General features: G+C 46.0%; 1 protein-coding gene across 1 annotated transcript; it reads right to left on the bottom strand.

The window, feature by feature from the left end:
* Positions 1-284: 284 nt before the first annotated feature.
* On the bottom strand, positions 285-27,027 carry LOC135915152 (pseudouridine-5'-phosphatase-like). Its single transcript, XM_065448146.2, has 4 exons — positions 26,782-27,027; positions 21,142-21,360; positions 16,697-16,929; positions 285-2,914 (listed from the first exon to the last, which is right to left on the bottom strand). Exons 1-4 carry the CDS (start codon positions 26,852-26,854, stop codon positions 2,729-2,731), a joined length of 711 nt encoding a protein of 236 aa, XP_065304218.1. The 5' UTR covers positions 26,855-27,027; the 3' UTR covers positions 285-2,728.

The raw sequence follows: 27,027 nt of genomic DNA, 5'->3' as shown, positions 1-27,027 counted from the left end.
TTATGTTGCAAGGTGCAATATCCTAACAAAATGAAATCAGTGCTTCAAGGTACTCCTCACATCTGCCGCGGAAGCAGGCAAGGACCTTTCATCCTTCACATTGTTCAGTGATCGGGGCAGGATGTTATACTCTTCAAGGGAGCTCCTCTGTTTTGTTGAAGCTTTGGAGGATACTTTTACTATGTGGTTCAGTTGGAACATGCTGTCCATCACATTAGAAGCACTGCACTATACTAATTGGATGTGACTCCTACAAGAAAGAGCTCACAAGCAACATAATGAAATACATGTTTAATTATGACAAGGCTTTATTTGTACACAATGTCATTGTACAAAGAGCAAACATCGACCAGGGAAAAGAAAAAGCCCTCGAAACTTCGAAGGACTACATGAAAGGAACCTTGCAGAGCCATGTCAACAGACGGCCCATGGAGGCACCTTATTATAATAAATGCTCAAATAATAAACCTACTTCTAACCAGTTTTTATAGAATTTTACTTATATTAAGCATAAATGAGTAACACTTAACCATCACTTATAACGCTTGGGTTGGCAGTTACAAGTTATAAACTACTGCAAAGAACTATTATTTTCGTCACATCAAAAACAAATACACTGAAAAATCACTAAGGTTTCTTCTAATACTGTGGCGTAATGAGCTGCGGTAGCCACACGGTTAGCGTCGGCCCATCACAGCACAGGCAGAGCAAACGCCATACTCGTTGCTTAGGAATCAAAGAAAAACCGTTTAGATGACAAATGCCTTATTATTTTACACATAATAGCCCGATAACTCACCTGCTAGTATGAGAAAGGGCAAAAAAGTAAGGCACCACTAACATAAAATGTATATGAGCACTACAGTGAGCTGACGTGAAAGCTAAAGCCAGCGCCACATACGGCACGCATCACATGAGTGCACGCAGGCGGCAGCTCCTTCGTCACACTTCCAAATTCTAACCGCTGTACCACGGCTGTGCATAACACGGTCGCATGAAACCCTTCTTGGAGGTAATCCACATTGCTTGTTAATTTAGTTAGCAAGTGAATGTTTACAGTAATTTATGCAGCTGATAAGACTACTAACTTTACTGCACATAGCTGTCTAATAATTTGCTATCACAATCAATGCTTTGCCTTTGGGGCAGAAGTGCGACTTTTTTCTAAATGTTTATTTAATTCGACCAATTTCATTGGTACCATTAGTATCGAATTAACTGAACTCGAATGCACAGTGGAGCGCCTCGACAACGAATGCCTCTGCAACGAAATGACTAAAATAACAAAGGAATTCTGTCCCAATTCTGTTGCAAGATGTGCGGTGCACCTGTATAATGAATGATTTCAGAGGCCCCGTGCACTTCTTTATAAAAGCGTTCGACTGTATACGGTGTCTTGCGCCTTTGTAAGAGAGCGGCGCCGGTACAATTACAATTTATTGTATGCATTTTTTAGAAATCTTGTTTTGTCCCATCTTTAACCAATTTAAAAACTTTTTTCGCAAAGAGAACTTATTTCTGTAAAATCTCACACAGCATCAACAAAATCAAAGGCTAAGTGAAAATTTGTAAACTTTACGAAAAAATTGGAGGACGCTTAAGCTTCGCCTTCAAGAGTGGAACGCGACAGCGTTCCCGTCGACCCGCCAAGGGGTGTAAGACAATGGGCTATGGCGCAGCGACTACGCGCCCCGCATCGGACGCGGTGAGCGTCGAGCAACGCAGCGTTCGGCGCGGCAACGAAATGTGCGCCTGAGCAAGCGACGCATGCCGGAGCCTTAGAAACAGCTCGTTTCTAAGGCAACACCGCATTCACTAGAGCCGCTTTTGTACCGCTTTGAAGCATCGAACTCGTGGCTGAGTGGTAGCGCCTCCGTCTCACACTCCGGAGACCCTGGTTCGATTCCCACCCAGCCCATCTTGCAAGTTGTTTTTTATTCATGAAGTGTCTGCTTGGATTTATCGCTCACGGCCAACGCCGCCGACGACACCGGCTTTTCTGCGACACGAGCTCCTTAACGCTGTCGCGTTAAAAGTTCGGAAGTGTTGGCGGGTACTAGACAATTTCCACATCGTTCAGCATGATACAACTCATTCGCAGGTTGTCTAAACCTGAATACATAACGCCAAAGGCAAATGCACTGTGTAAACTGGGCTGATCTTAAGGGTGTAAAAATATGACATGTGCAATATCCTGAAAGTGGCTGAGGGTACGAAGACTCATTCACATTAAACATAGCAAAAAAGGCGTGTTTTTTTAGTCCTGGTGATATCTAGGAGTGGCAATTGTGATGCAAAAAGATGAACGCAACAGCATTTGCAGCTTTGAAGGACCACATAAGGTATAAAATAGGAAAGGCCATTTCCTATTGTGCTGACGTTTGCCCACATACATTTAGAGTGATAAAGAGTCACATGTCAAATTCGTCACATAGTCCAAACAATGAAACTGAGCAAACAGCAGCATACCCTGCCAGTGTGATGCACATAGGCTTTCTTAACCTGTCAGTGGCCTCCGGCGTTCCTCTGACAAACAGTACAACAAAATGCATTCTGTTCCCAGCACAGACTAAGCATAACTATCACCACCGCACTTTGTTATCCCATGATGCTCTTATCAGAAGCTAAAGGCAGCCCAAAAGACTGAGATCATCGTTTCTCATTGTCAAATGCTCTTCTTCAAAAAGAACTAGCAATACAACGAACAGACTAGAAGATGATCTATCTCTCAGTTACAGTGGTTGTATGGTGGGAGACCGAACAACTCGGGCTTAAAGTCTTCGAGTGAGGTCAAGCACAACGTAGCACTCTTGCGCGAGTCCTCATCAACACGTGGATCTGGTACCATGACCACCTGCATTCCAGCAGCCACGGCTGCCAGCACACCGTTGGGGGAGTCCTCGAACACCAGAACCTGCAAAGGCAAAAGGGTGCATCTAGGGATGAAAGTGCAGACAAAAGGGCTAGGCAGGCTGCACAGCGTACCTAATGTACTTGTATTAGAGTGAAACATCGTTACTACGAACACATTAACAAACTTTTCAGAAATACCCTGCTGACTTGTTATAGTTTCAATGTAAAAATATTTCAGTACTACAAACTTCAGAATATCGAACTTTTCACAATAATGATCGTTATTCAGTTTCTCTGTGATGTTAACGCCTTAGTACTACAAACTAATATTCCGAAATCTAGGGATTCTTAGACCAGTGTATCCTTTATGGCAGCCGAAACAGTAGGCTAGCAAACGACAAGGAACAGAGAGCGGACGTCACGGTGCATGGGTTTCACATGAGTTTCGCATGGGCTATGAAGACCTGAGACAGCACTCGAGAAAAAAAGAATGCAGGGAAGCGGAGGCGACCACACATCAGGTTTTGCATGCACATGCTTCACCGAGAAAAGTGTCCCCTAACAAAGGAGGCATGTCTCTTCCTTCTTTCACCCTTCTTTCTGCTCACGTCTCTTTCTTTTGTACATACTTCTTTCTGTGGCCGTACTAGCTACTCCCGTGGTGAAATGTGACCTCCGTATTCGCCGGGATGCCACACGGTCGCACTGTGCACTTTACAGAGGGTGCCGCGTGTGCGCCCTTGTGCTTTGACATAGCTCAGGTGTCCGCCTCGAGTGAGACAGTTGCAGTGTCCATGGCAAGAAATGTGAAAAACAAACAAAAAGCAAGAAACACTGCACTTTGGAGGCGACGTGGAGCTACATTTTTGTCGGTAGTTTTCTTGGTGTCAGCGTCTGTATTGCGCGCGTCACTCATACTATACGATGCTTCGGTGGTGCGTGGTGGCGCAATCTACGGAAAACAGCAATAGCACGTGCTGAGAGCCAACAGCAACGTCTTCGTGGATAGCTCATATGGTGACAACTTATAAACTAATGGGCAGAATGGTTACTTTTGGGGCTTTTACTATTATAACAAGATTTCACTGTATATGCAATGAATAAGTTGAACCGAAATGAGCAAACTTTTTAAGGGCTTTGAAGCTTAGTGTCTAGTACATTGGCACTTTCAAATTCTCTTATCTTTTCTCGTTCCTCCTGGCTGTGTTTATGAACGTTTCCTGTCAGTCTACGACATCGGAGATTCGGGCGCAAGGAAAAAAATGGTGGTTCATAGCTAGCCAAATTACTATGCCCGCCCATAACTTTCAATAACTACAGCCAGCAAACTGTATACTGCATACTATCAGATTCGGCTGAATTGTGAATTTCGGGATATTCCAACCACCCCGGCAAGGCTCACGCTCATAAAACCAACAAAAGGCACAACTATATTTGCGCACTGCGCAGATTCTATCGAAAACCTCACTTGCTTCTGGCATGCCACTAGCTTTGCCATAACCACCATATGCACCAATTTCCCCGATTCAAAGCAACTGCAATGCAAAAGTAGCTTTTTTCCCTTAATTTTCTAGAAGTCACAAATTCTCTCAAAACCTCAGGATTTCCCCAAAGGAGACATCCCGCGAAGGCGAACGCTATCTGACACACTGGATCTGCAGCCATGGCGACCTGCTGCAGAGCACAATGTCATAGGTTACTTTTCTAAAGCACCTAAAATGCCAAAAGATATTATTGCAAGAGGTTACATTGCTACATTATTGGGGAACAAAAGTGACAAGTGGGAGTTGTTGAAACCTCTCCATATTGTCCACAAGGACATCTGTAAACAGAATCCCAGCCATGACAACCTAATTGATCTTGTAGTGGGAAAAGCACAATAAAAATGGGAATTTAGGTGTACACAACACAAACATATCACGAGCACGCAACACAGCACTCATGCTGTGTCTACCTCAATCATTTTTTTCACGCTGTTCCCATCACAAGATCGAATCCAAACTTAGCCCAGTGTCGCAGCCTTCTGTAGCCCCTCACTTAATGGAAGGCGGAATGCAATAGCGCTTGTATACCGTGCTTTGGGCACATGTTAAAAATACCCAGATGGTAGAAATTAATACAGAGTACCCCGCTATGGCATCGCTCACGGCGAATATGTTGCTGTTAAATACATGAATGCTAAATGAGAGCTGACTAGCAGATAGCTTCTTCAGAACTCTGGGTTACATTCTCTCTCTTAGGCAATTTCCGAGATGAAGTGCGCCTCCTGAGAGATGTCAAGCGAGCTTGCCCGCTTAGATAAGGATGATTCCTTTACACTGTGAACGGTTCTTGTGTGGTAGCCGCAAAAGCCAATGTAGGCCAACAATTTCATGGCCGGTATGAAGTGTCAGAGAACCCTCAGCAATGCAGTCTGCGTCAAAGCTCCGAAGCAGCTGCATGACCATAGTATCGACGAGAACATGCAGCTGGATGCAGGCATCGGCAATAACATACCACCACAGTGGAACTCTCGCTATGCCATCTGTGATTTCGCGACATCCCGGTTTTTACAATAGATTAGTGCAGTTCCCGCGAACTCCCCATAGAGACAATGCATTAAGAACAACCTTTGGAGATGCAGGATTACGCATGTCTTGTCTCCTACGAGTACAGTAAATATTCGTTAAACTGTACCCGCTTAAACAGTAGTTTTGTTTTAAAAGTAGTAAAACCAAATCCCGACTCAGCGGCCATTGAACATAATGTGTTTTGTATCCGTATAAACCGTACCAGCTTATTGCGTACGTATCGGTTAACACGCAGTGTTTCCACTTTTCGTCACGAAAAAACGGCGGTGCGTTGCCTTCATCGGGCGGCCTGGCAGAACAAAAAGCCTCAGAGATCGGAACAACGGCCTCTAAGCACCCTGTGCGTTTGTGCATGAAGCCACATCTACATGAACATCATTTCGGCAGCGTGCCAGAGAGCGTTGTGGCGTCGCGTAAGCGAGGACTCGCATCATGGCGAAGCTCGGATGAAAAAAACGCTGGATGCTCAGCATAGAAGAAAAATTAGACATTGTTCGTGCTATCGATCGTGACACGAAGAAGTCGGCACTGGCACGCGACAGGGATCTGCTGTTGACGATGGTGTGTGGCATTTGGAGTGCGAAGCTGCTCGGCAGTGCTGCTGCGACCGCGAACAGATGTCGGCTAGGTGGTTCGACTTTCACCATCGTTGCCTCTGTTGTTGCCGAAGTGCCGGCTAGCAACAGTGATGAGGACAACACGGAAAGCAACAGCACAGGCGATTCAGGCCTGACAGTGGCAGAAGCTGCGCGTTACGTCAGCCTCATGAATGCAATCGTCGCGACAAGAACAGCACCCTGCAATGAAAAAGGCGCCCGTGACTTCTGCAGCGCTACCATGTGCATGCATGGAGAATACGTAACGCCAATGAGGAATCTGCCATGCGAGCGTTTGTCGAGAAGAGGGGGGCTGGCTGAAAAGCTGCCTCACAGCTTCAGTAAGTATGAGGCCGCTGTCGTCGCTGCGGCATCAAACGAAAATAACACTTTTGTCGCGCAAAGTGAATAAATACTGCATGTTTTTTCCCCTTTCATCGCACTCTCTCTGAGTTCCGTTTTTGACAGATAAGTGGTCGATCTCATGCCATTTCGGTTAAACAGTACTATCGTTTAGTGTGTACTTTTTCCGAGCTCCAGCCAAATACGGTTTAACGAGGTTTCACTGTACCTACGCGAAGCTGTAAAACCAACAATGGATGTGCGAGAGGCACCGCCAGCCTTTGGCAGCTGCCTTACAGTGCTGCTCCTTCCGACAGGAATGGTAGAGTGCCCCTTTGCATGCAGAAAGCTTTGACTGGTTTCCACGCTCTTCAAGCCCTGCACAATCTAACATTCCAATGATCACCACAGAGGGCAGAAAAATCGCAGTGCCTTCCAGCATGACGCGCGTACGGTGGATCCACTGACCTCTACATTATATCAAACATGTGGTTGCCATTAGCGTTGTTACATATCACGCCTGGGGCGCATTCGTTCGTGCAAAACAAAATTTTGTTGAAGCCAACGAAGACTGCTTCTTAACATTGTATAACGCATAAATTAAACAAGCTGCTCTTTATAGTCTTGCTTTTTTTATGCGAAGCATACTACTAGAGCTCAACCCAGCTCCTCAGGCGCGGCGGTGTCGCCTTCAATACCACGTGACACCATGACGTCACGACAGAGGAGAAACGGGGCTCCAACTCGCGCCGTCGCTCGCGGCGTCGACTTCAAGGCTGACCACGTGACACCGTGACGTCACGACAAAGGAGAAACGGGGTTCCAACTCGCGCCGTCGCGGCGGTATATAAGCAGCTGCGCTTGCCTCTGCTAGACACTCACGAGGTGAGATGCCTCCTGGAGACAGAGCTGCTCGTTGGAATGAGAAGCGAAGGTTGCGGCGTGCTACAGAGACTGTTTCTAGGTGGCTTTGCTACGGCGCAGCGACTACGCGCCCCGCATCGGACATGGTGAGCGTCGAGCAACGCAGCGTTCGGCGCGACAACGAAATGTGCGCCTGAGCAAGTGCCGCACGCCTGAGCCGACGCCGACGACGCCGGCTTTTCTGCGACACGAGCTCCTTAACGCTGTCGCGTTAAAATAAAGGCTAGTATGCTTCGCATCCTGGGCTTAACCATAGCTAAGCCACAGCCAGTTTTTTTTTAGATACTGTGGCACATCACTTTTGTCAACGGTTCTTGCTTCAGCTAACTCTTGGTCATCAGCGGTTTATTAACATTGACCTGTTACATGATGTCACGGTTCGGTATGCCAATCAAATTATACGGAAGTAAAACGACGCAATGGGTTATGGTTCTTTTGCGCAGTTTTACGTAAGCTTGCACTAGTTTTCACTGGCAATATCTTGGCCAGTTTAGACATCGCGCTTTTGATAGCTGCTGCCACTGAGGGACTACATTTTAACTTGTACATTTTGACTAGTTCAAAGGCTTTGATAGAGTGCAGTCACCTTGCTTCAGGGGAACGAAGCCCCCTTCGAAATCTGCTGCCGGCACACCACTCAGTTTGCTGCCTAGATGTACGCGCCGGCGAGTAAAAACGCACAGCTTGTGCTTGTTATCGTTGACATTCTTAAAGTGCAACATGGAAAACAACGCATTACAATCAACAAGTTTTGAATGTGTCAAACTCTGTCGACCATAGCTAAAATATTTCTACAGCAACATGGTTTTACTTGAGATCGGGTTGTTGGTTCCATAAACATGTATCCTCGAAAGTTAATGTCTGTTAAGGCACTGTCAAACACCGCACATACCAAAGTACTATGTTAAAAAGCGTGCGCACACATCTAATGTCATGCATGCATGTTCATGCACATACAGCAGTGCAGAATACATATGGACTGCCAAATTTGTAATAGATGCACTAGAGAGGAAAAGTAAAGGATCTTTTTCCTACAGGGTGTAAGTTTAGGTGACATCTTTATAATGAATGCATTTGTGATTTAGTGTAACTAAGAAAGTAGCATTGTAATCAAGGCTATTCTTATAGTGTCAATACCTGTGAACCATACTCCCTGCTCGTGCATCTCAACGCAATGGGCAAAGCACCTGCTGCATGACATGACTTCTCAGGGAAGCTACCTTGAGCACCACATTCCTTACTAGGTATGTTTTTGTATATGTGTATTAAACTCCACTTTATTTATTTATAATGTTAATTCTGACAAAATTTTGGATTCGTACGTCATGCTTCTACATATCTGATGGTTTCATTATTTCTGTCTTCACAGAACTTCCCGCAACAACAGGATGACTGGTCTCGAATGTACACTCTGCAAGCACAGTGAAACAGCTCGATGTCTGTTAAAGTAGAATCTTGTTAATTCAAACTTCCGGTTTATTTGAACTGATGCTGTGGTCCCGTCAAAATTATGTGTATTCCCATGGCTGGAAATGCCTGGTAATTTGAACGCGCAAGCATTTGCGACGATTCATTCGAACATAATGCACTCCAACATTGCTCTTAGCAGCACGCCAAATCATGCGGCGGCGTCCCCAACCAGCACTGATCTGACCCCACCATACAGGAAATGCTAAGGAGACCCCTCAACAGCACGTGCGAGGTTCGATATGAAGTCCAAGAGCAATAACACCGTCGCCACGTGCCCTACGCTCCCCTAGAGCCTCCTAGGGGAGCCGACAATCACAGCTCAATCTCACAGATGCAAAAGAGATGGAGCGGGGAGGAAGCATGTTATCTTCCGTCGTGTGTGAGGCACCCAAAGTTGTGAGACACCATGAAGGGGGGGGAGGGGGGACGTGCAGCGTTCTAATTTGGCAGCAACTGCACATGTGACGGCTGTGCAGGGTCGTATCTTGAGAGCGATCTGCGTTGGGGGCAGTCTAGGTGTGTTGGTGGCTCATAGCTTTGTGTGTGCTGTGTGTTCTAGGCACTCACTTTTCATTGATGCAATAGACAGCATGAATGTCACTTCACCTGCTGCCGCGTTTCCTCACGCCAGCCTTTCGACAGCAAGTTCATGCGGTCATTGGGTGAGATACGTTCATGTTTGCTTGCGTGTGCATGGCACCATGCTTGTTAACTTAGTTAGTATGCCTTTAGTATGAAGTTAGTATGAAGAGCACACTTCAATTTCTGCCTCCAAGCATGAAAATGCTGAAAAATAATGCAACAAAACAAATACATGTGTGACACAACTGACTTATTTTCCCAGCATTGGGACAGCCTGACCAGATGCTCGAGTTGTTCATTTTGTGTGTACGTGTTTGCTTTAGAGTGCACACCTTGTGTTGACACATTCGTGAATTGTTAAAGCTGATACATAAGTTGAGCTCATGACTGAGTGCTTCTTTAGAAATAGTTGTGTGCGACGAGAGACAAGGCAGGTTTATATTGCGTGCCTAAAACTCATTTTTCAAGAGATGTGACATGAAACTGCCAGCATTGGGCTTGTTGTGTGTTTCTCTAGCATTCATGTTCTGTTCATACTTTGCCCAATTACACTGTCAATCATATTGCATTCACAATACTCTGTCTTAGCAGTGAACTGCCTCTACACAGTAAGATGACTACTTGTGCCAAGAAATTCCAATGGTGTCAAAGTATCTGTGTACTTACACTATGGTGAGCAACAAAACAAGCATGATAGGATTGTTTATAAACTTGAAACTTAACCACTTTTCGTATGGGCTCATAGCTGACAATTAGAATTCAAGCATATCCTGTTGACACAGGTCTGAAACTATGTATGCTATTTTCTCATGATCCTGTCTCTTTGTGACATAGCCAAGCTGAAGTAGGTGAATGATAGACATAGAGCATGAAGTGTGAGAAGCAGCACTGTAGTACACAACTGCATTGTTTAACGTAGGATTAACCAAGCATAGAACTAACTACAGTCAAAGGTCTGTACAACAAAGTGCTCAGGACCTCCAAAATTCTTCGTAATACAGGTCGCTTCATTGTAAAGGTTGTGCACCGTACCACTCACACTAGAGTAGGCTAAGCACGTTCAACAAACGGAAACTGTTATTTCACACAAATTAAAGAGCGACTCAATAAAATAAGACAGTAATTCTTTCATGCAAACTTTGTCTGACAGAATGTGCGATTGCAGGAGCTATGCAAGCTAAAGCTGCAGATGGTCGAATACCGCTGTCACCTCCCATGCCATTGAAATCATTGGTTGTTTACAGGATTTCGATCACTATTGCATTTATTGACACTTGTGTTGTTTTCGTCATAGCTGGCTTTGAAGACGTCCAGTCATCAGATACGACTACATCATCACGTTGTCATCTAGTGCAACGTATTCATCAGCCATCACATTCAGTGATACGCTACAACAAGCAGCCTACGAGTAAAGCTATTCCTGGAGATGTGCAGCAGGACTGTACTTCAGACATTGGATATGACTTTGTGACATGTGTGGAGCAGAGTAGCGGCACCGCGTCGTGCCATGCGTTGTAAACCAACAAACCATTCGCAGGGGATGTCTTTGTTGTACACGAAAATTCATTGTAGAGGTGTTCACAATACGTAAGAAAGATGGGAATTTGTCAAAGACGTAACAAATCCTTCATTATACAGGTAACTTTTCTGTATAGAAGTTTGTCTTAGAGGCGTTCAACTGTACATTGTTCTTACAGTGACAACCAGCTCCCACTTATGCGCACGTTTCCCAAACCGTGCACAGCGCTGTCGGCTGATGCGTCCAGTGCCAAATCTGACGAAAGTGAACCCACCTCCGAAAGTGATCACCCGGGAATACCACCCTAGCACGTATGGAAAGTGCGAGAGAACGTGCAAAGGTGCCACTGGAACACAGGTAGGTTGTATTGTACACGTGTGTTCATGCACACAGTTCAGAGGTTTCTGTCTGCCCGTGAGCGCACAAGAGTTGTCACACATTTCGTTATTGTGTTTCTGGCTTCATGCAGGTCGTCCGGACATGTGAGGAAACACTGCCTAATGCTGGCGCTGCTGGCTGCCACCTCGGATGAGGACGACACCACAGTTGTTGCCATGCCATGTCTTGTCTACATTCGCAGATGTGCTATGCAGCATTGACAACATTTGGAGGTTGGTCTGTGTAGGCAATGTCGCAGATGACCTCCTTAAGGACGTCACTGTGCTCAAGAGGCAGCTCTGGCTGCATGGCTCGAAGAAAGTCTATAGGAAACTGACCAATGTTTTATAATTTAGGTGAGCAAAAAACATATGGATGATAATGGGTGCAAATCGCGGTACGGGGTATGCTAAACTCCTTCAATTAAGCATGATTGCCATCTTAACTGCCATATTCCTTTTGCATTTACTTTTATGGCGGTTTTGGTTCCGGAGTCCTGCTGAGATAAGCCTATAGTTTAAATTGAAGCTCCTCACAATCTTGTGGTTCAATATCATCTATTATAGACAATTTTTGTTAGTTGTGTGGTGAAGAGGAAGACGAAGAAGGCGCTCTTGTTGCGGCTGTGCGCGTGATCAGCGTTTGTCGACTGCCAGCGCTACCAGACTGTGCCCAGTGCCTCTTAATAAATCGCCTTATTACATTTGGTGGAGGTGCGACTGGCGACTCTCTCTCGGGCCTCACACTTCGCTCGAACACCACGCCAGCAGCATCGCTCTCTCTTGAGATTAAGGATTTCATTCGTGAGGAGGTGGCACGCCAATTGTCTATGCTGCCTCTCAATGATGGGCCTCCCCAGCCTGACACATCTCTGGCTGCTCCCATTAGGCGGGCCATTCGCGAGGAACTTGCTGGGTCTTTACCTTTCGCCCACCCCTGCCCTCCCGTGGCTGCACCTCTGACTTATGCCGAAGTCGCCGCGCGACCTGCGCCGCCGACGTTCTCGTTTCCGGCGCCAATGCGACTTCAAGCTGCACCTCCTCCCGCGTCGCCTCCCGTTCCATCTCGACGCCCAGTTCAGACCCCTTGGCGCACACGCGACAACCGACCCATATGCTTCGCTTGCGGTGTCGCCGGCCACGTTGCGCGCTTCTGCCATCGTCGCATGCCACCTGGTAACGCTACTATCGCACCGCCTGGATATGCCTATTCCCATGACACCACCGGGCATGCGGCTCTTCCCGACCACGAGTTTTCGCCGCCTCCTCGACGCCCTGTCGGCACCCATCGTTCGCCATCACCACGTCGTCGCTCACTTTCCCCCTTACGTCGCCGCCAGTCACCTAGCGAGGGAAACTAGTTGCTGCAGTTCCGCAGGCACGAACTGCAAGCTTCGCGACTTCTACAAGGCCTGCACAGTCGCCACGCAATTTATTGGACGTTTTGGTCGAAGGAACCGCCGCAATTGCGCTTATTGATACTGGGGCTGCAGTTTCTGTTATCGACGAAAAGCTTTGTCGCAGCCTCCATAAGGTCACAATGCCGTTGTCTGGTATGCTTCTAAGCACCGCGACTGCGCAGCATATAGCCCCGCTCGCTCAATGTACTGCCAGGGTGGTCATCGACGGCATTGTCTATGTTGTTGAATTTCTCGTGTTGTCATCATGTTCACATGACATTATCCTCGGCTGGGACTTCTTGTCTCATCATCGTGCCATCATCGACTGTGCCCGGGCCGAAGTAGCGCTTTTCCCGCTTGCCGATGCCCCACTGCCTGACCCTTCTGAACAGAAAGCCTCCAAGCTCACTATTGTGTCCGATACGGACATACCACCCGACATGTGTGCGCTTGTGCCCGTCTCTTGCTCTACCACGCCAGACGCTACAGTGCTTTTTACACCGTCGCCGATTTTTCTCCGTCGCAAGGCCCTACCTCTCCCATTTGCCGTCCTCACCACTGCGTCTGGATTATCCTCAATGCTTGTGTGTAACCCGTCTCACTACCATGTGACGTTACTGCGCGGCGAATCACTCGGTCGTGTTCAGCCCCTTGACCCGCTTCACATTCTCGATGTTACCGACGACACGGCCTGTTATGAACTCGACGCCCTCACTTCTCCCGTGCCATGCGCATCATCATCATCATCGTTGTCGTCATCGTCGTCAGACGTTCTTGAATCTGTCGTAGACGCCGATCTGCCGCCTCCATATCGCCAGCAAGTCTTCGCGCTTCTTCAGAATTTTCGCTCGTCGTTTGACTGTGACCAACTACCTCTGGGACGTACGGCAACCGTCACTCACAGCGTACACACTGGTTCCCATCCACCTTTACGCCAACGACCATACCGCGTATCGGCAGCCGAGCGAAAGATCATTAACGAGCAGGTCGACGACATGCTGCACCGTGGCGTCATTCGCCCTTCCCACAGTCCTTGGGCGTCTCCTGTAGTATTAGTACGCAAGAAGGACGGGTCAATACGCTTCTGTGTGGATTACCGTCGACTCAATAAGATCACTCGTAAAGATGTCTATCCGCTGCCTCGGATTGATGACGCCCTCGACTCCTTGCAAGGCGCGGAGTACTTCTTATCTTTGGATCTTCACTCCGGCTATTGGCAAGTGCCCATGGCAGATGATGACTGTGAGAAGACAGCTTTCATCACGCCCGATGGCTTGTACGAATTTACCGTAATGCCATTCGGGCTCTGCAACGCGCCCGCTACTTTCGAGCGCATGATGGACACCATCCTTCGCAACTTCAAGTGGAAAACATGTCTGTGCTACCTTGATGACATCGTGGTGTTTTCGCCAGATTTCCCGCCGCACCTCGTTCGCTTGCGTGAGATACTCACCTGCCTCACCTCTGCTGGTCTCCAACTTAACATCAAAAAGTGCCGTTTTGCTGCTCGCAAGTTAACAATATTGGGTCACGTTGTATCGAAGGACGGCGTGCTTCCTGACCCAGCCAAGCTTCGCGCGGTCGCAGAGTTTCCGACGCCCACTACTCTTAAGGCACTCCGCAGCTTTATAGGGCTCTGCTCTTACTTTCGGCGTTTTGTGCGCAATTTCGCGACTATCATCGCACCACTGACCAATTTGCTTACCGCTACTAACGGCATCTCCGCGTGGTCAACTTCCTGTGACGAAGCCTTCCAGCAACTCCGTCGCCTACTTACTTCGCCACCGATTCTTCGACACTACGATCCCACAGCGCCTACAGAGGTACATACGGACGCCAGCGGTATCGGACTTGGTGCAATCCTCGCACAACGGAAAGACGGCTATGACGACTACGTCGTCGCGTATGCGAGCCGCACCTTAAAGAAGGCAGAAGCCAACTACTCAGTAACAGAAAAGGAGTGCTTGGCCATTATTTGGGCGCTCGTCAAATTTCGTCCATACCTATATGGTCGCCCTTTTGACATTGTCACCGACCACCATTCACTTTGCTGGCTGTCCTCGTTGAAGGATCCGTCAGGTCGCCTAGGGCGATGGGCACTCCGCTTACAAGAATATGATATCCGCGTTGTCTACCGATCGGGCAGAAAGCACTCTGACGCCGATGCGCTTTCTCGATCGCCGCTACCTTGTGATGTGGCTTCATTGTCTCCGCTCTTCGCATCCATGTCAGCCTTCAACGTCGCTGATATGCCGGACGAGCAGCGTAAGGATCCCCTGCTTTCAACTATGCTGAATTTCCTCCACGACCCATCCGCCACACCCTCTTCTCGAACACTTCGTCGCCAAGCCGCTCACTTTACTGTCCGCGACAACGTTCTTTACCGCAGAAATTATTTGCCTGATGGTCGCAAATGGCTCCTGGTTATACCACGACACATGCGTTCTGACATATGCGCTTATTTTCATGCTGCTCCTCATAATGGTCACGCCGGTGTTCTGAAAACGTATACTCGCCTAAGGCAGCGTTTCTACTGGCACGGCATGTATCACTTCGTGCGCCAGTACGTACACGCTTGCACGGCGTGCCAACGGCGGAAAATTCCACAGCGCCCACCTGGTGAGCTACAGCCGCTGCCCTGCCCGGCTCGGCCCTTCGATCGCGTCTGCATAGACCTGTACGGGCCACTTCCCTGCAGTTCCTCGGGTAACCGATGGATAATTGTAGGTGTCAACCACTTGACGCGCTACGCCGAGACTGCCGCACTCCCGGCAGCCTCTGCGCGCGAAGTTGCGTTCTTCATCTTGCGGAACTTCGTTCTTCGACATGGCGCACCACGCGAACTGCTCAGCGACAGGGGCCGTGTCTTCTTGTCCGAAGTCATCCAAGCCCTTCTCGCTGCATGCAGCATCGTTCACCGCAAGTCTACAGCCTACCACCCGCAAACGAACGGCTTGACAGAGAGGTTCAACCGCACACTCGGTGACATGTTGACTATGTACGTCGCCTCGGATCACAGTAACTGGGACACTGTTTTGCCGTTCGTCACGTATGCCTATAATACGGCCACACAAGCTACCACTGGCTTTTCGCCCTTTTTTCTGCTGTATGGACGAGAGCCCTCGTGTACTATGGACACAATGCTCCCATACCGACCCGACGCTTCCGAATGCACGCCTGTGTCTGAAGCAGCCAAATACGCCGAGGACTGTAGGCAGCTCGCGCGAGCCCTTACGACCGCTGCTCAAGGTTGTCAAAAGCTGCGGCATGACAGTGACGCGCTTACACCAGTTTTCCCGACTGGTTCCCTTGTTTGGTTGTGGGTCCCGCCTCACAGCCCTGGCCTTTCGACCAATCTCCTTGCACGCTATGATGGCCCCTACCGCGTCATAGACCGTACCTCCGCTGTCACCTATGTTGTCGAACCTGTGACACCTTCACCCGACCATAGGCATCACGGGCGTGACACGGTTCATGTCAACCGACTTAAGCCGTACTATGACCCCCTCATCCTACCTACGCCGTAAGTCGCCAGGATGGCTCCTCTTCTCTCCCGGGGGCAATTGTGGTGAAGAGGAAGACGAAGAAGGCGCTCTTGTTGCGGCTGTGCGCGTGATCAGCGTTTGTCGACTGCCAGCGCTACCAGACTGTGCCCAGTGCCTCTTAATAAATCGCCTTATTACAGTTGGATTATATGATGTCGCGCTGTCCTGAGAAAGTCATATAACCTGGGTACCACTGCAATAACGTCCAGCAACGCGGCTCTACTGGGCCGTCATAAATCGGAGATGATAGAGCGGGCGCAGTATATAAGAACATGGAATGGAGAATCCTATGAGAATGGTCAAGTACAGCAGTGGAATTGCACTGGATATAGTGAAGCGTTTGCAAAGTCCTGGTAGACTTCACACAGTGGCAGAACTAGGAATTCAGGCTGTGAGAAGTCAGTCAGGATGCTCATCATTCAGTCACTCAATTACCCATGTAATCTACTCCTCCTTAAACCCTACCAAAAAGCTACCAGAAACAAGCAAGTCTACCTCTCCATGATTCACCAACGTACCTTTTCAGGTGGAGGTGCATTCTCAAACTTTGTAGCGGCCACGAGAAAGATGTCTGGGTGCGGCTTGCCCCTTGGCACTTCTGCATCATCCCCGCCGCACACTATGTGGTGGAACTTGGCAAACAGCTCTCCGTGGCAGCTGGTCTTGAGCACAAACGAGTCCCGTTTGGAGCTGGTCGCCACGGCAATGGGCACCCCACACTGGTGAAGGTGATTCACGAGCCGCTCGGCCCCTGAAATTGCAGGGCACCAAGTGCAGCTGTAATGACTGACTCCCACTTTCAGTGATCACTCTTCACTCCAAGTTCTATTGGTAGGAATATACTTAGTGACTTAAACCTAGCCTAAACCTAGCAAAACATGCCAAAACCCAACATTGCCTCTTACTTAAAATGGTACTGCAGAAAAAATACTGCGACGTGATGTCACACCAAAACCAAAATGTGAAAGAAAAAAAGCGTGAAAACAAAGCTTCGGCAATGTTTACAGAGACCTTAGTGTAGTCCAGGAAGTTAGACAGAGATGGGCTAATATTTATGGGACTAGTGAACTAGTGCAAAGTGCTGTTTAGTTGCACATCTTTCTTTTAAATCACCCAATACTTGGCAGTGATCAGTACAACTACAGCTATGCCCTCCCCCAATTGAGGAAGAGGCAGAAAGAGGTTTCATTGCTAGCAAATGCAGGGAGGTGTAGGCACAATCCTTCACATTAGGATAGTTTGCATGAGATCATTCACACGCATGCAAGGAACCCTATGGCTTTAAGGTGAGGGGAGAAAAGCGCCTGTGCACTCCACTGAACCAATGGCCCTTCTATAAATGATTTAGTAAGGATTTTTTTTGTTGAAGCTGTTGCTGTAACCTTTGCTAAATAGCAGGCTATCTATCGATAGACAGCTAAACTATGTACTTTCCAAATATATAAATTCCAAAAACACATGTTATATAATTTATAAAAAGCAAAGTCAATTGAAAAGCACAGAAAACGTTTCGGATGTTTAAAAGAACATTTCTGAAATATACAGGTATGCCAAATGCTTCCACTTTAAGCGCCTGCAGCCCACTTCAATTGCCTAGAGCCCACGGATGTTCAGTGTTTTAGATCATAAGTGACAATTAGTAGAGCCCAGAAGTTCAGCCACAAAAGCTGTCATTTCAGGCATTTATAGGTGCCAGGTACTGTATTTTAGGCATGTATAGGTGCAATTTATAGGAACTTTCGCTGTGCATTTGAGAATAAATTATGACTGATTTATTGAAATTATAATTAGGAACTAAGTACTTAACTCCACTGAATGCAAAGAACTCACATTTGGAATTTTCATAAATTTTTCTAAGGCATTTGACCACATAAACCAAGGAAAGTCATTTCCTAAACTTGACTTCTATGGATTCTGTGGCATTTTTCTCTCAATAATTATGTCATATCGTGTCTGTCACTATGAACAAGTGCTAACAAATCCGGTATTTTGGTAATTTATCTGACCTGAAATGCATTGCTGCCCCGAGGAATAATTTGGAACCACTGCTGTTTCTTGTACACATTATTGACATTGTCCTTATTTATTGCTCTTGAACTTTTATAATTTATGCTGATGACACCAGCTTATCTTTTAGTGCACCTAACATGTTCCAACTAAACAAGATGCTATGAATGATCTAAAGCTACTGCGAAATCAGTCCTAATCTAATTCATTACTTATAAACTTTCAGAAAACCAAAGCCGTCCTTTTCTAGACCACATAAAAAGCTAACATCTGATACAAATACGACACTAAAAAAGGACTCCTTTGCTGTAAAAGTTGTTCCAGCCATAAAAAATCTTGTCATGTTTTTTTTTTTAAGAACATTTATCCCGGAATAACTGTACAAATGGTCGCCGACAAGGTGTCAAAAGTACCGGGTACATTATGAAGATCTTGATATATCCTTTCTCAACGGATTAAAAGTATTTCATATAATGCTATGTTTTACCCGTGTTTTATTTACTGCTCCTTAGTTTAGGGCGCTACCCCTTTTATAAACACGAGGCAACTACCATATATGCATGATTCTAACGTGAACTTTCCTTTAATAAAAGGTACATTCAGATTTGCATGCGCGTTATGATCGTAAATAATTCCACTCAAAATCAAAAACGAAACCGATTCTTACAAAAAAAAAAAAAAGCTCAATGCAAGGTAGCTGGTTAGACTGCCATTGAATGGACATTATTTTATGCCTTGGTTTGCGGTCACCACTTTCCAGTTTGCTGTACGTGTGGCATTCTTAATGCATTAGCTGGAGCTGGCGATGACTTTCTGTGATCAGTGGACAGCGAAAAGGAGTTGTTGTTGGACTCCGACAGTGACTAGAGGCCAAGATTCAGCTGTGTGCACATCTGTGTGCCTTTGCATGTTCCACAAAGTTGTTTCAACATGGTATGCATCAACTCAGGTTTCATTACTTGATGTGCATGGTAAAATCAGTACCAAGGTAAATTTAAAAAAAAAGAAAAATTGGGCGGCAATATAACTGTGTGCCAGAATCGGGGGCGCAGTGTAATCGTGTAAATACGGTACACGTAATTCAGAAGCGTGCTTATATGCCAGGCTTTTCTAATCCTTGGCATAATTCCAATCACAGAGCTATGGTAACATGCTAGTAAGGAAATACATATGGGATCAAAGAAGGAAACTTATTTATTACAATGTGAGCAAATTTGAGACACAAACACGTACCATTAACACAACACTTGCGCTGGCGGCCAATGGTTCACATCAAAAGCCCGTACTAACTATGGTTGACAAATACTGTCAATTTGCTCTTGTCTTTAAAGGGACACTAAAGACAAATACTAAGTCACCGTGGACTGTTTAAATACCATTCCAGAAACCTCGCAACGCTTGTTTCATGCCAAGAAAAGACTTAGTTTACGAGTAAATTCTATTTCAAGGGTCCGAACACCTTTCTCAAAATTCAAATCTCCCGCCATCCAGCCAGGGGAGTGGTGATGTTGCATACGCCATCATCACCCTTTGCTGCCATCGGTGAGTAAAACGGCGTCCGACAGACGGTGGTACCAAGCCAAGACAGAACTAACGCCGCTGGATTCGCCGCAGCAGCTGCTTTTTAGTCAAGTGGCGTAGACCGTTCGGGCATCCTGCGACATCAGTGGAAGTTGAATTCTCTGCTACTTGCACTTTGTGCGAGTTTCACAAGCCAGCAAAACCAGCGCAACACTATGCGAAAAGAAAACTACTGAAACGCGAAAGCGTGGGCGGCACAGAGCTGAGCAAAAATGAAACCTTTTGTGTCAAGATGTTGCAATGTTCTACACTTAAGTGATTACCTTCCGAGTAATGACGTCACGACACAGTATGACACCTCCTGGGATACAAACTCTGAAGTGATTCATAGAAGAGGTGTTGTAGTAAATTATTTTTGGCTCTCTGATGCTTTCCAGTATTTCTATATGCTGTCGAGGCATAAGACCTTCATTTAACCCTTTAATGATGGCAGACATAAATACACCCCCCCCGAAAGATGTCTATGGTCTGTCGAAATGTGAAAAAAAAATTGAGCATAAGCAATCAAGAAAACAAACAAATATTTTTCAGAAATTGTTGTAGCAATAAGGGGGAAACACCAGGCCGAAAAAAAAAAAGAGATGTAGGCTTCACCCCTAGCCACCTATGGCTTCGTTAGGAATTTGTGCAGGCAGCTATTGTCATGTGTCAACCATAGGTGAACATTTCATTTGCTTTACATCACATATGCGACACTACTGCAGTCAAAGATCTTGTATTGGTCTGTCTCCTCTGACCATGCTTTTCAAAAGAAAGCGAGCTACGTACCAAACTTCTTCCTCTTCTCGTGTGCCTGCTTTAAGCCAACAATTAATGCTTGCTGGCTGTCATTCTGTGTTGGCCAAGGACACTTCAGCAGAAATTTTGTACTCGATACCGAAACTCAGCAAGGAGAAAAAGAAATAAGGTACATTGCCTGTAGGCAACATTTGTCAAAAAGGGTTCCCAAATAAAAAAAAGAGTGAGGAGCCAAAGTATCATGTGAGTACTTGGTCAAACCCACTGCAACGTTTCCCTTGTCCATAAGTGATGGATGAATTTGAATGTATTTAGTTAAAGTCTGGGTTTTTTATGCATCTAAACCACGATGCGATTATGAGGCACACCTCAGTGAATTAACTTTACCACCTTCGGTCCGGCAATGTGACACCCAGATCTAAGCACACGAGCGTTTGTGCATTTCGCCCTCATCAAAATGCTGTCGCTGCAGCCACGATCAAACGCACTACCTTGAGCTTAGCAGCATAACGCCATAGCCACTTGAGTGACCACGGCGCTACCCCATTGTCTCACCTTTCCCCCTATTCATCTATGTATAACACGTAGTGGAATGAATACCAACTAATTGATTGATTGATTGACTGACTCCCCTCACCAGGCATGAGCTGTGCAGTAGGGAAGAGCTCAGTGTGCATCTGGTGCAGCTCAGCCTCAAGCTGCTCCACGGTGAGCGGCAGCTGCAGCCTGTCGATGATGATGCGCGTCGACTCGGATCCGGCGGTGCCCATGACGGCCGCCTTGATTTCCCAAGTGTAGTCCTTGCCGTAGCGCTGCGTCACCCGTTGCGTGGCCACTGTGTACAATGACTCGGTGTCTGAAAAAGGAAATTAATCCAATTGTAAGAATACTAATAAGAAATTTCTGTAAATGTAAACACGGCTAAGCGTGCAAGGGGGAAACACAAAAGCATGGGTCATTAGAACATCCTGGCCATGGCAGAAAACCCTGAACAGCCTGGCAGGCTGTACATATGTCCCAGTGAGCTATAACGGAGGCTAAAGAGAAGTACTAAATCACTTTAGACTGATGAAGTACGTCTACAACACTGTTTTCACTAACTTCACCGTAATACATCCACTATTAGATGAGAGAATTAAGGTCAAAGTTCTATCTTTTGAATTTCGAACTGAAATCCCAGCACTGGCTTATCAGTGCGGCAAAACAGATTTCAAGGGAATTTTTTGCATACTTGGGCCCTTGCGGTTTAGTAAACCATCTTGAAACTTGTTGAGTTTAGTTTTGCTTTCTTTTGGAACACAGCATAGTTGATCTTTGCCAATAAATATTTAACTAGGCCCTAGCAGGCACTGCCAAAGTCCATGATGCCATAGTGAGCTTGTGGGAACTTCAAGGCGGCATCACCACAGACGTTTCGTTTTCGCACCATCTATGCCTTAAGTAAGCCTTTTCTCACAGATCAAGTGACATTTTAGTATTGCAGAAGGACAATCTACAAAGGCAGCTCAAATTATTTTTTGCTTTAGCAACCCTTTACGGTGACTTCCTAGAACAACCTATCTTCACTGATCTCTTTTGCAATAAATGGCGCTACGCATGTGCTGTTTATTTTTCCTGCAGCGAGCCCTGTGAGAGTATAGTTTGTTGCATGTCCAGTGCCCTTCATGTTCACTTCTTCCCTCATGTTAGTGTCTCTTAGCTGGCTATGTGTGTGCGAGTGGTGCCGAGTTTCTGACTAGACGGCCATGCCCGTTGTCATTCTTGAAGGCCTGGAGTAAGGTGGACGAGCGGGCTTGTGGATTGGTTCATGCAGACTTTCGTAGTGTGGTCTGCTCTGTTCTCTTATGCAGCGACAGGCAGCCATAAGTTGATCTACCAATCAAACCCGAAAGGTGGTGTTGGAGTGGAACTGTAGCTGGGAATTCATTGATGGGCTAGGTCGGCCTACTGACGGCAACAACCCCAAGAGGACACCGAAGATGATGACGACAAAACAAACTTTATTAAAGAGATAGACCCGGCAATCTTGTGTATGTCGCCCTCAGGTCCTTAGTCCGGGAGGCCATGGCCATCGGCTGTCCGTCTTGCTCAGCTGAGCAGTCATCGCTGATACTTTTAGTTAGCGCAGGTCAGCAGGTTCTCCCACTGCTCTCCAGATGGCACTCTACTTGCTGGCAGCTTTATGACACTGTTGCATTCCCAACCCAATGACAGAGCGTATTCGGTATTCTGAAGAACTGACAGTAGAATTCGTATAGTGTGGGATGTATCTTGTGCAATAAAGTGGCATGAGGGAAGGAATTTGTTTGGAGTCTTCGTATATGCACAGCTCCCCCTGGGATGAGGTGGTGGGCATTTCCTTCTGACCAATCTGTAATGTTCTAGAATGCCTCTGTATCATCTTGGGATGGGCGTCGGAGTAGCATCGCCTTGGTATGACTTCGGGCTGCAGCATCAGCCACTAAGTTCCCCGCGAAAGAATTGTATTCCGGCGTCCACACAATATGAATCTCCGGTGGGTTGTGTGTCTTGAGTGGTATATTGAGTGCCACTGTGGAGATGCGGCCTTTCTAAAAATTTCTGCATGCTGCTTGAGAGCCAGTAATGATTGTAATTTGTCTGTGACAGGTCGTTGTGGCGAGCCAAATCGCTGCCTCTTCTACCAAGTTGGTGTTGGTCAGTATGAATGTTGCTGTGCTAAGCTCTTTTCCCATTCTGTTTGTAACACTCACCTTGTGCGCTGTATTGCTTGGGTATTGAGCAAAGTCGACGTATCTCACTGCGGCATCTTTCTCATCTGCCTGAGTGCTTTGATTCTTGCCTTTCTCAAGCTCAGAGAGTGCATTACGGTTGCTAATACACCTCGCAACATACACCCGGTGTACCACAAGGAACACCAAAGAGAAAAATTTATTTGAGCCATCTTAGTTAATTACCCATCCTTAAATGGCACCTCACCAGGTGTGGTGAGGGGCCATTTAAGGATGGGTAATTATGTATGCTCTGAGCTGAAAAGCACAGAGCATACAGTGCGTGATAACGATTGTGTCTGCGAAGTATTACATTGCTACGCTCCGCAGAAAGATCTGAAATTTCAAACCGAATGCTATTTTCCCTTCTCCTTGTTGCCGCCAGACTCAAAGCCGGAGGATGATGTACACATGCTAGTGCGCTTACATACATGTGTTTGCGCTGTGATGTCGTTTGTGGTGACATGTGACTTCGAGAATTATTCAAGCAAACATATGTTACCTGTGTAATATGTTGCTAGAATAGACGAATTAAAGTTTAGAGAAATAATAAAACGCACAAACCGAATGTCTGCATGTTTTTGTTTTACTTCACACTGCAGCAAGAGAGATGCACTTTTGTTTTGTCTGCTTGTTCCCATGTCGTGCAGTGGTGCGCACAGACACCGAAACTATGTAATTTTCCGCCGTGTTCCAGTGCAGGATCATGCTCTGTGACCCGCTTGCGTCTGCATCAGTATTCGTGTAGCACAGACTTATACTGCTAGTCAGGTGTCCTCGTGCAGAGCATGCAAAATCGTGTGCTGCGCAAAACGAGACAATCGCAGCACCTTATACGTGACGCCATCAGCACTGTGCCGTAAAAGAAGTGAGAAAAAAAAAAAAATGAAGCCGGGGCCCGTGACGTATATGTCATGCGATCCTTGAGGTCCAGTATAGGAGAACGCAGGGAAGGAATTTTGCTTGTGGAGGCTAGACAGGGCAAGAAGAGAGAGCATTTATGTTTGCAGTGAAGCTCGCATCCTGAAATCATGGGTTCGCGACACTGAAATATTTTTATCTTGGCTACGAGCCAATTTGAAAAAAATTTTTTGGCAGAACGCTCCCTAGAGGACATCTAATAACTTCCAGTGTATAATCAAAGTTTGCTATGGGATGTGGTGAGGCGCCTTTCAAGAGGAAGCATTAGCTCCAATGCAGCCTATTCAAGTACATGTAAAATGCAGAAATGATGTTCTGAGATAATGACTGGGCTGATTTTAATGAAATTTGGTGCAGAAAGTTAAATTCTAGTGAGTGTTGAAATGAGAATTTCGATGTAAGGCCTGGATTCCTTTTAAAATATTATCAAAAATTGGTAGGTTAGAAAAAAAAAGGCCGTAGTTCACAAGTTCACTGCTCTGCACCAAGAACAAATGCCATGGTTCTGTAAACCGTATCTCTTATACACAGAACACAAAGTTGACATATCAATTTATATCTTACATGAATTTGTTACATTGTTTACAAGGGTTTTTTTATAATTTACACTCACATATTAGTAGTTTATTTAAGAGCCATGTATAATACATTAATTTTGTCCACTTCAGATGTACTATTATATGCAAGTGACTGAATTGTGATCTTGTTGGTCCTTGCCAAGTGAGAGTCATGAACTTGATACTTTTGCTCCCTGAAAACTTAAGACATTCAACAATTTTTAATTAGAAATTGACGGCCTAAATTGGAAATCGACTACCAACCACCATTAAAAATTTTTTTTTAATGCGACAAACCTAATTAAACTTGCTGGAATGGTTGTGGAGAAAGATTACTTCTCTTTCCCCATGTATTTAGATAGGGGCCTCCAAGCTAAAGCTTCCTCTTAATACCAAAACAGCCAACTGCTACGTTCAGAATATGCTTGGTAAGCCAGAAAAGACACCAAGAATGAAAAATGGGTGGCAATGCTGACATGAAGTTCCTGCACCAGCTTGCCATGACGCCATGGATTTTTTTACACTGCCTTCTTGGGCCCAGTTAAACTATTATCGGTAAAAATTGACTACATCATATCCTAAAAGATCCAAAAACTGAACTTCGGACATTTCAAGAAGTTTTACTGCACCACAACGACCAAAATGCGAAAAAGAAAAAATACCTCGTCATTCAGGACATCACAGGGGTGAAATTCAAAAATCAAACTGACCGCCATTTTCTTTTCTAATAATTGACCTGTTACTGCGAAACCGACAAAACTGGTTCAAGAGTGCTTTGCCAACCTAAACTGTTTCAGTGTTCCCTTTTAGTGTCCCTTTAACATGCATCTGTGCTGCCTCAACATCAAAACTGATGGAAACACTGCTTCATCACACTATTCGATAATTCTGAGCTCTTTGGGTGCTGCCATAATCCACACGGGCATAGTGTGCCCAACAGCTTGCTTGTTACTTGGCTCAAGGCACATACGTGCAACAGTAAAAAAAAAAGAAGAAAAAGAAAAAAAATGCTGATGCCTAAATGTAACTTGTGAAAAGGAGCACACCTGTTGTGCCATTCCCACCCAATCAATAAGCCAACCAAGCTTGAGCAGCTAACAAGCATACATTCGACATAATCGGAGTACACCACCAAACAGCATGTTTTAAATCTTAATGCCCTGAAGAGCATGTTGCAAACTAGAACAAAATAATGACATTGCTCTGTGTGTCATTGGGCTATTTGGTTCGAGTAAACCTGTGCTGGTCTTCATGGTCTTCTTTGACCGTCTTTCTCGGAAGCCGTGACTCCATCCCTACATGTGGAGTGAGTACTGCAACGAGCCATAATGCGAGCCATCTTGGCATTTGCGTCGCGGGTGGGAATGTGCGGCGAGTTGGAAGAGAATGGTGTACGGCTCTCCTAATCATCATACTATTTGGTTCCATTAAACCTGTAATGTTCTCTATTGTTTTCCTTCAGCGGCTTTCTCAGCTGCCATGGTCCCATCCACTACAGAGAGCGTGTACGAACATACATAGCACCGTGTTAATCGTGAGTAAAAACGTTATAAGAATTCGACCACATGTCTTTTGCAGCTAAGGCTTTACTCTTTTACTATGGTACATCTGTTGCACCAGAGAGTGACGGCATTACAGTAACAGCAGTTGCAACTATCTGTGAGGATTCGACAAAAATAGATAGTTGAAAACTCAACTGCTACAATGATACAGAGGCTGTGTGCCCATTGCTGTACTGCATATTTTCTCGGAGATTGCCGCATTTTATCGCTATTTAGAGCTTCCTTCACTTCTTTCCCGTCATCCAACGCCACCGTAGCGAAATTCATACTGCGGAAATCTGCGCAAACTTTTCGCTGTGATAAAATCGAATACGATTGCGACTCAACTGGTCGCACAATTCACACGAGTAAAGGCTTCACACCTGGTGCACTTCGGCGCAGCCGTTCCTGTTATTATGGTGCTGGGAGCCTAATAACAGCTGGACGTCCCTTATAACTTTTCATATGTTTCGCTACGAAGCAAGCAATATATGTCGCGAAAGCTTACCCAGTAGCAGACCATCCATGTCAAAAAGCACATGCGTAACCGGCTTGAAAGCGGCCTTTGAATCAGTGGCCATATCTTCAGTATTTTTCTGACTACTTAAGAATGTAATAAAAATGTTTGGTAAAGTCAATTCGACACTACTGAATACCAAGGCGAAATGCGCGAGGTTGCATATGCTCGCCAAGGGACTTTTTTCACCGGATGTCAACCGGATATCCAACTCATCCAACTCAAAACGCCGGCATT

Source organism: Dermacentor albipictus, chromosome 8 (assembly GCF_038994185.2).
Source record: "Dermacentor albipictus isolate Rhodes 1998 colony chromosome 8, USDA_Dalb.pri_finalv2, whole genome shotgun sequence".
Lineage (NCBI taxonomy): Eukaryota > Metazoa > Arthropoda > Arachnida > Ixodida > Ixodidae > Dermacentor > Dermacentor albipictus.
The sequence above is the reverse complement of the archived record's forward strand: the minus strand, read 5'-3'. Positions and strand labels throughout refer to the sequence as shown.

What these genes read in the sequence shown, in the direction of transcription:
- LOC135915152 (XM_065448146.2), bottom strand. Translation starts at nt 26,854, where the DNA reads ATGGCCACTGATTCAAAGGCCGCTTTCAAGCCGGTTACGCATGTGCTT. An exon ending in CATGGATGGTCTGCTACTGG is followed by an intron (nt 21,361 to 26,781) that starts GTAAGCTTTCGC and finishes TTCCTTTTTCAG; the next exon opens with ACACCGAGTCATTGTACACA. An exon ending in TACTGCACAGCTCATGCCTG is followed by an intron (nt 16,930 to 21,141) that starts GTGAGGGGAGTC and finishes CTGCAATTTCAG; the next exon opens with GGGCCGAGCGGCTCGTGAAT.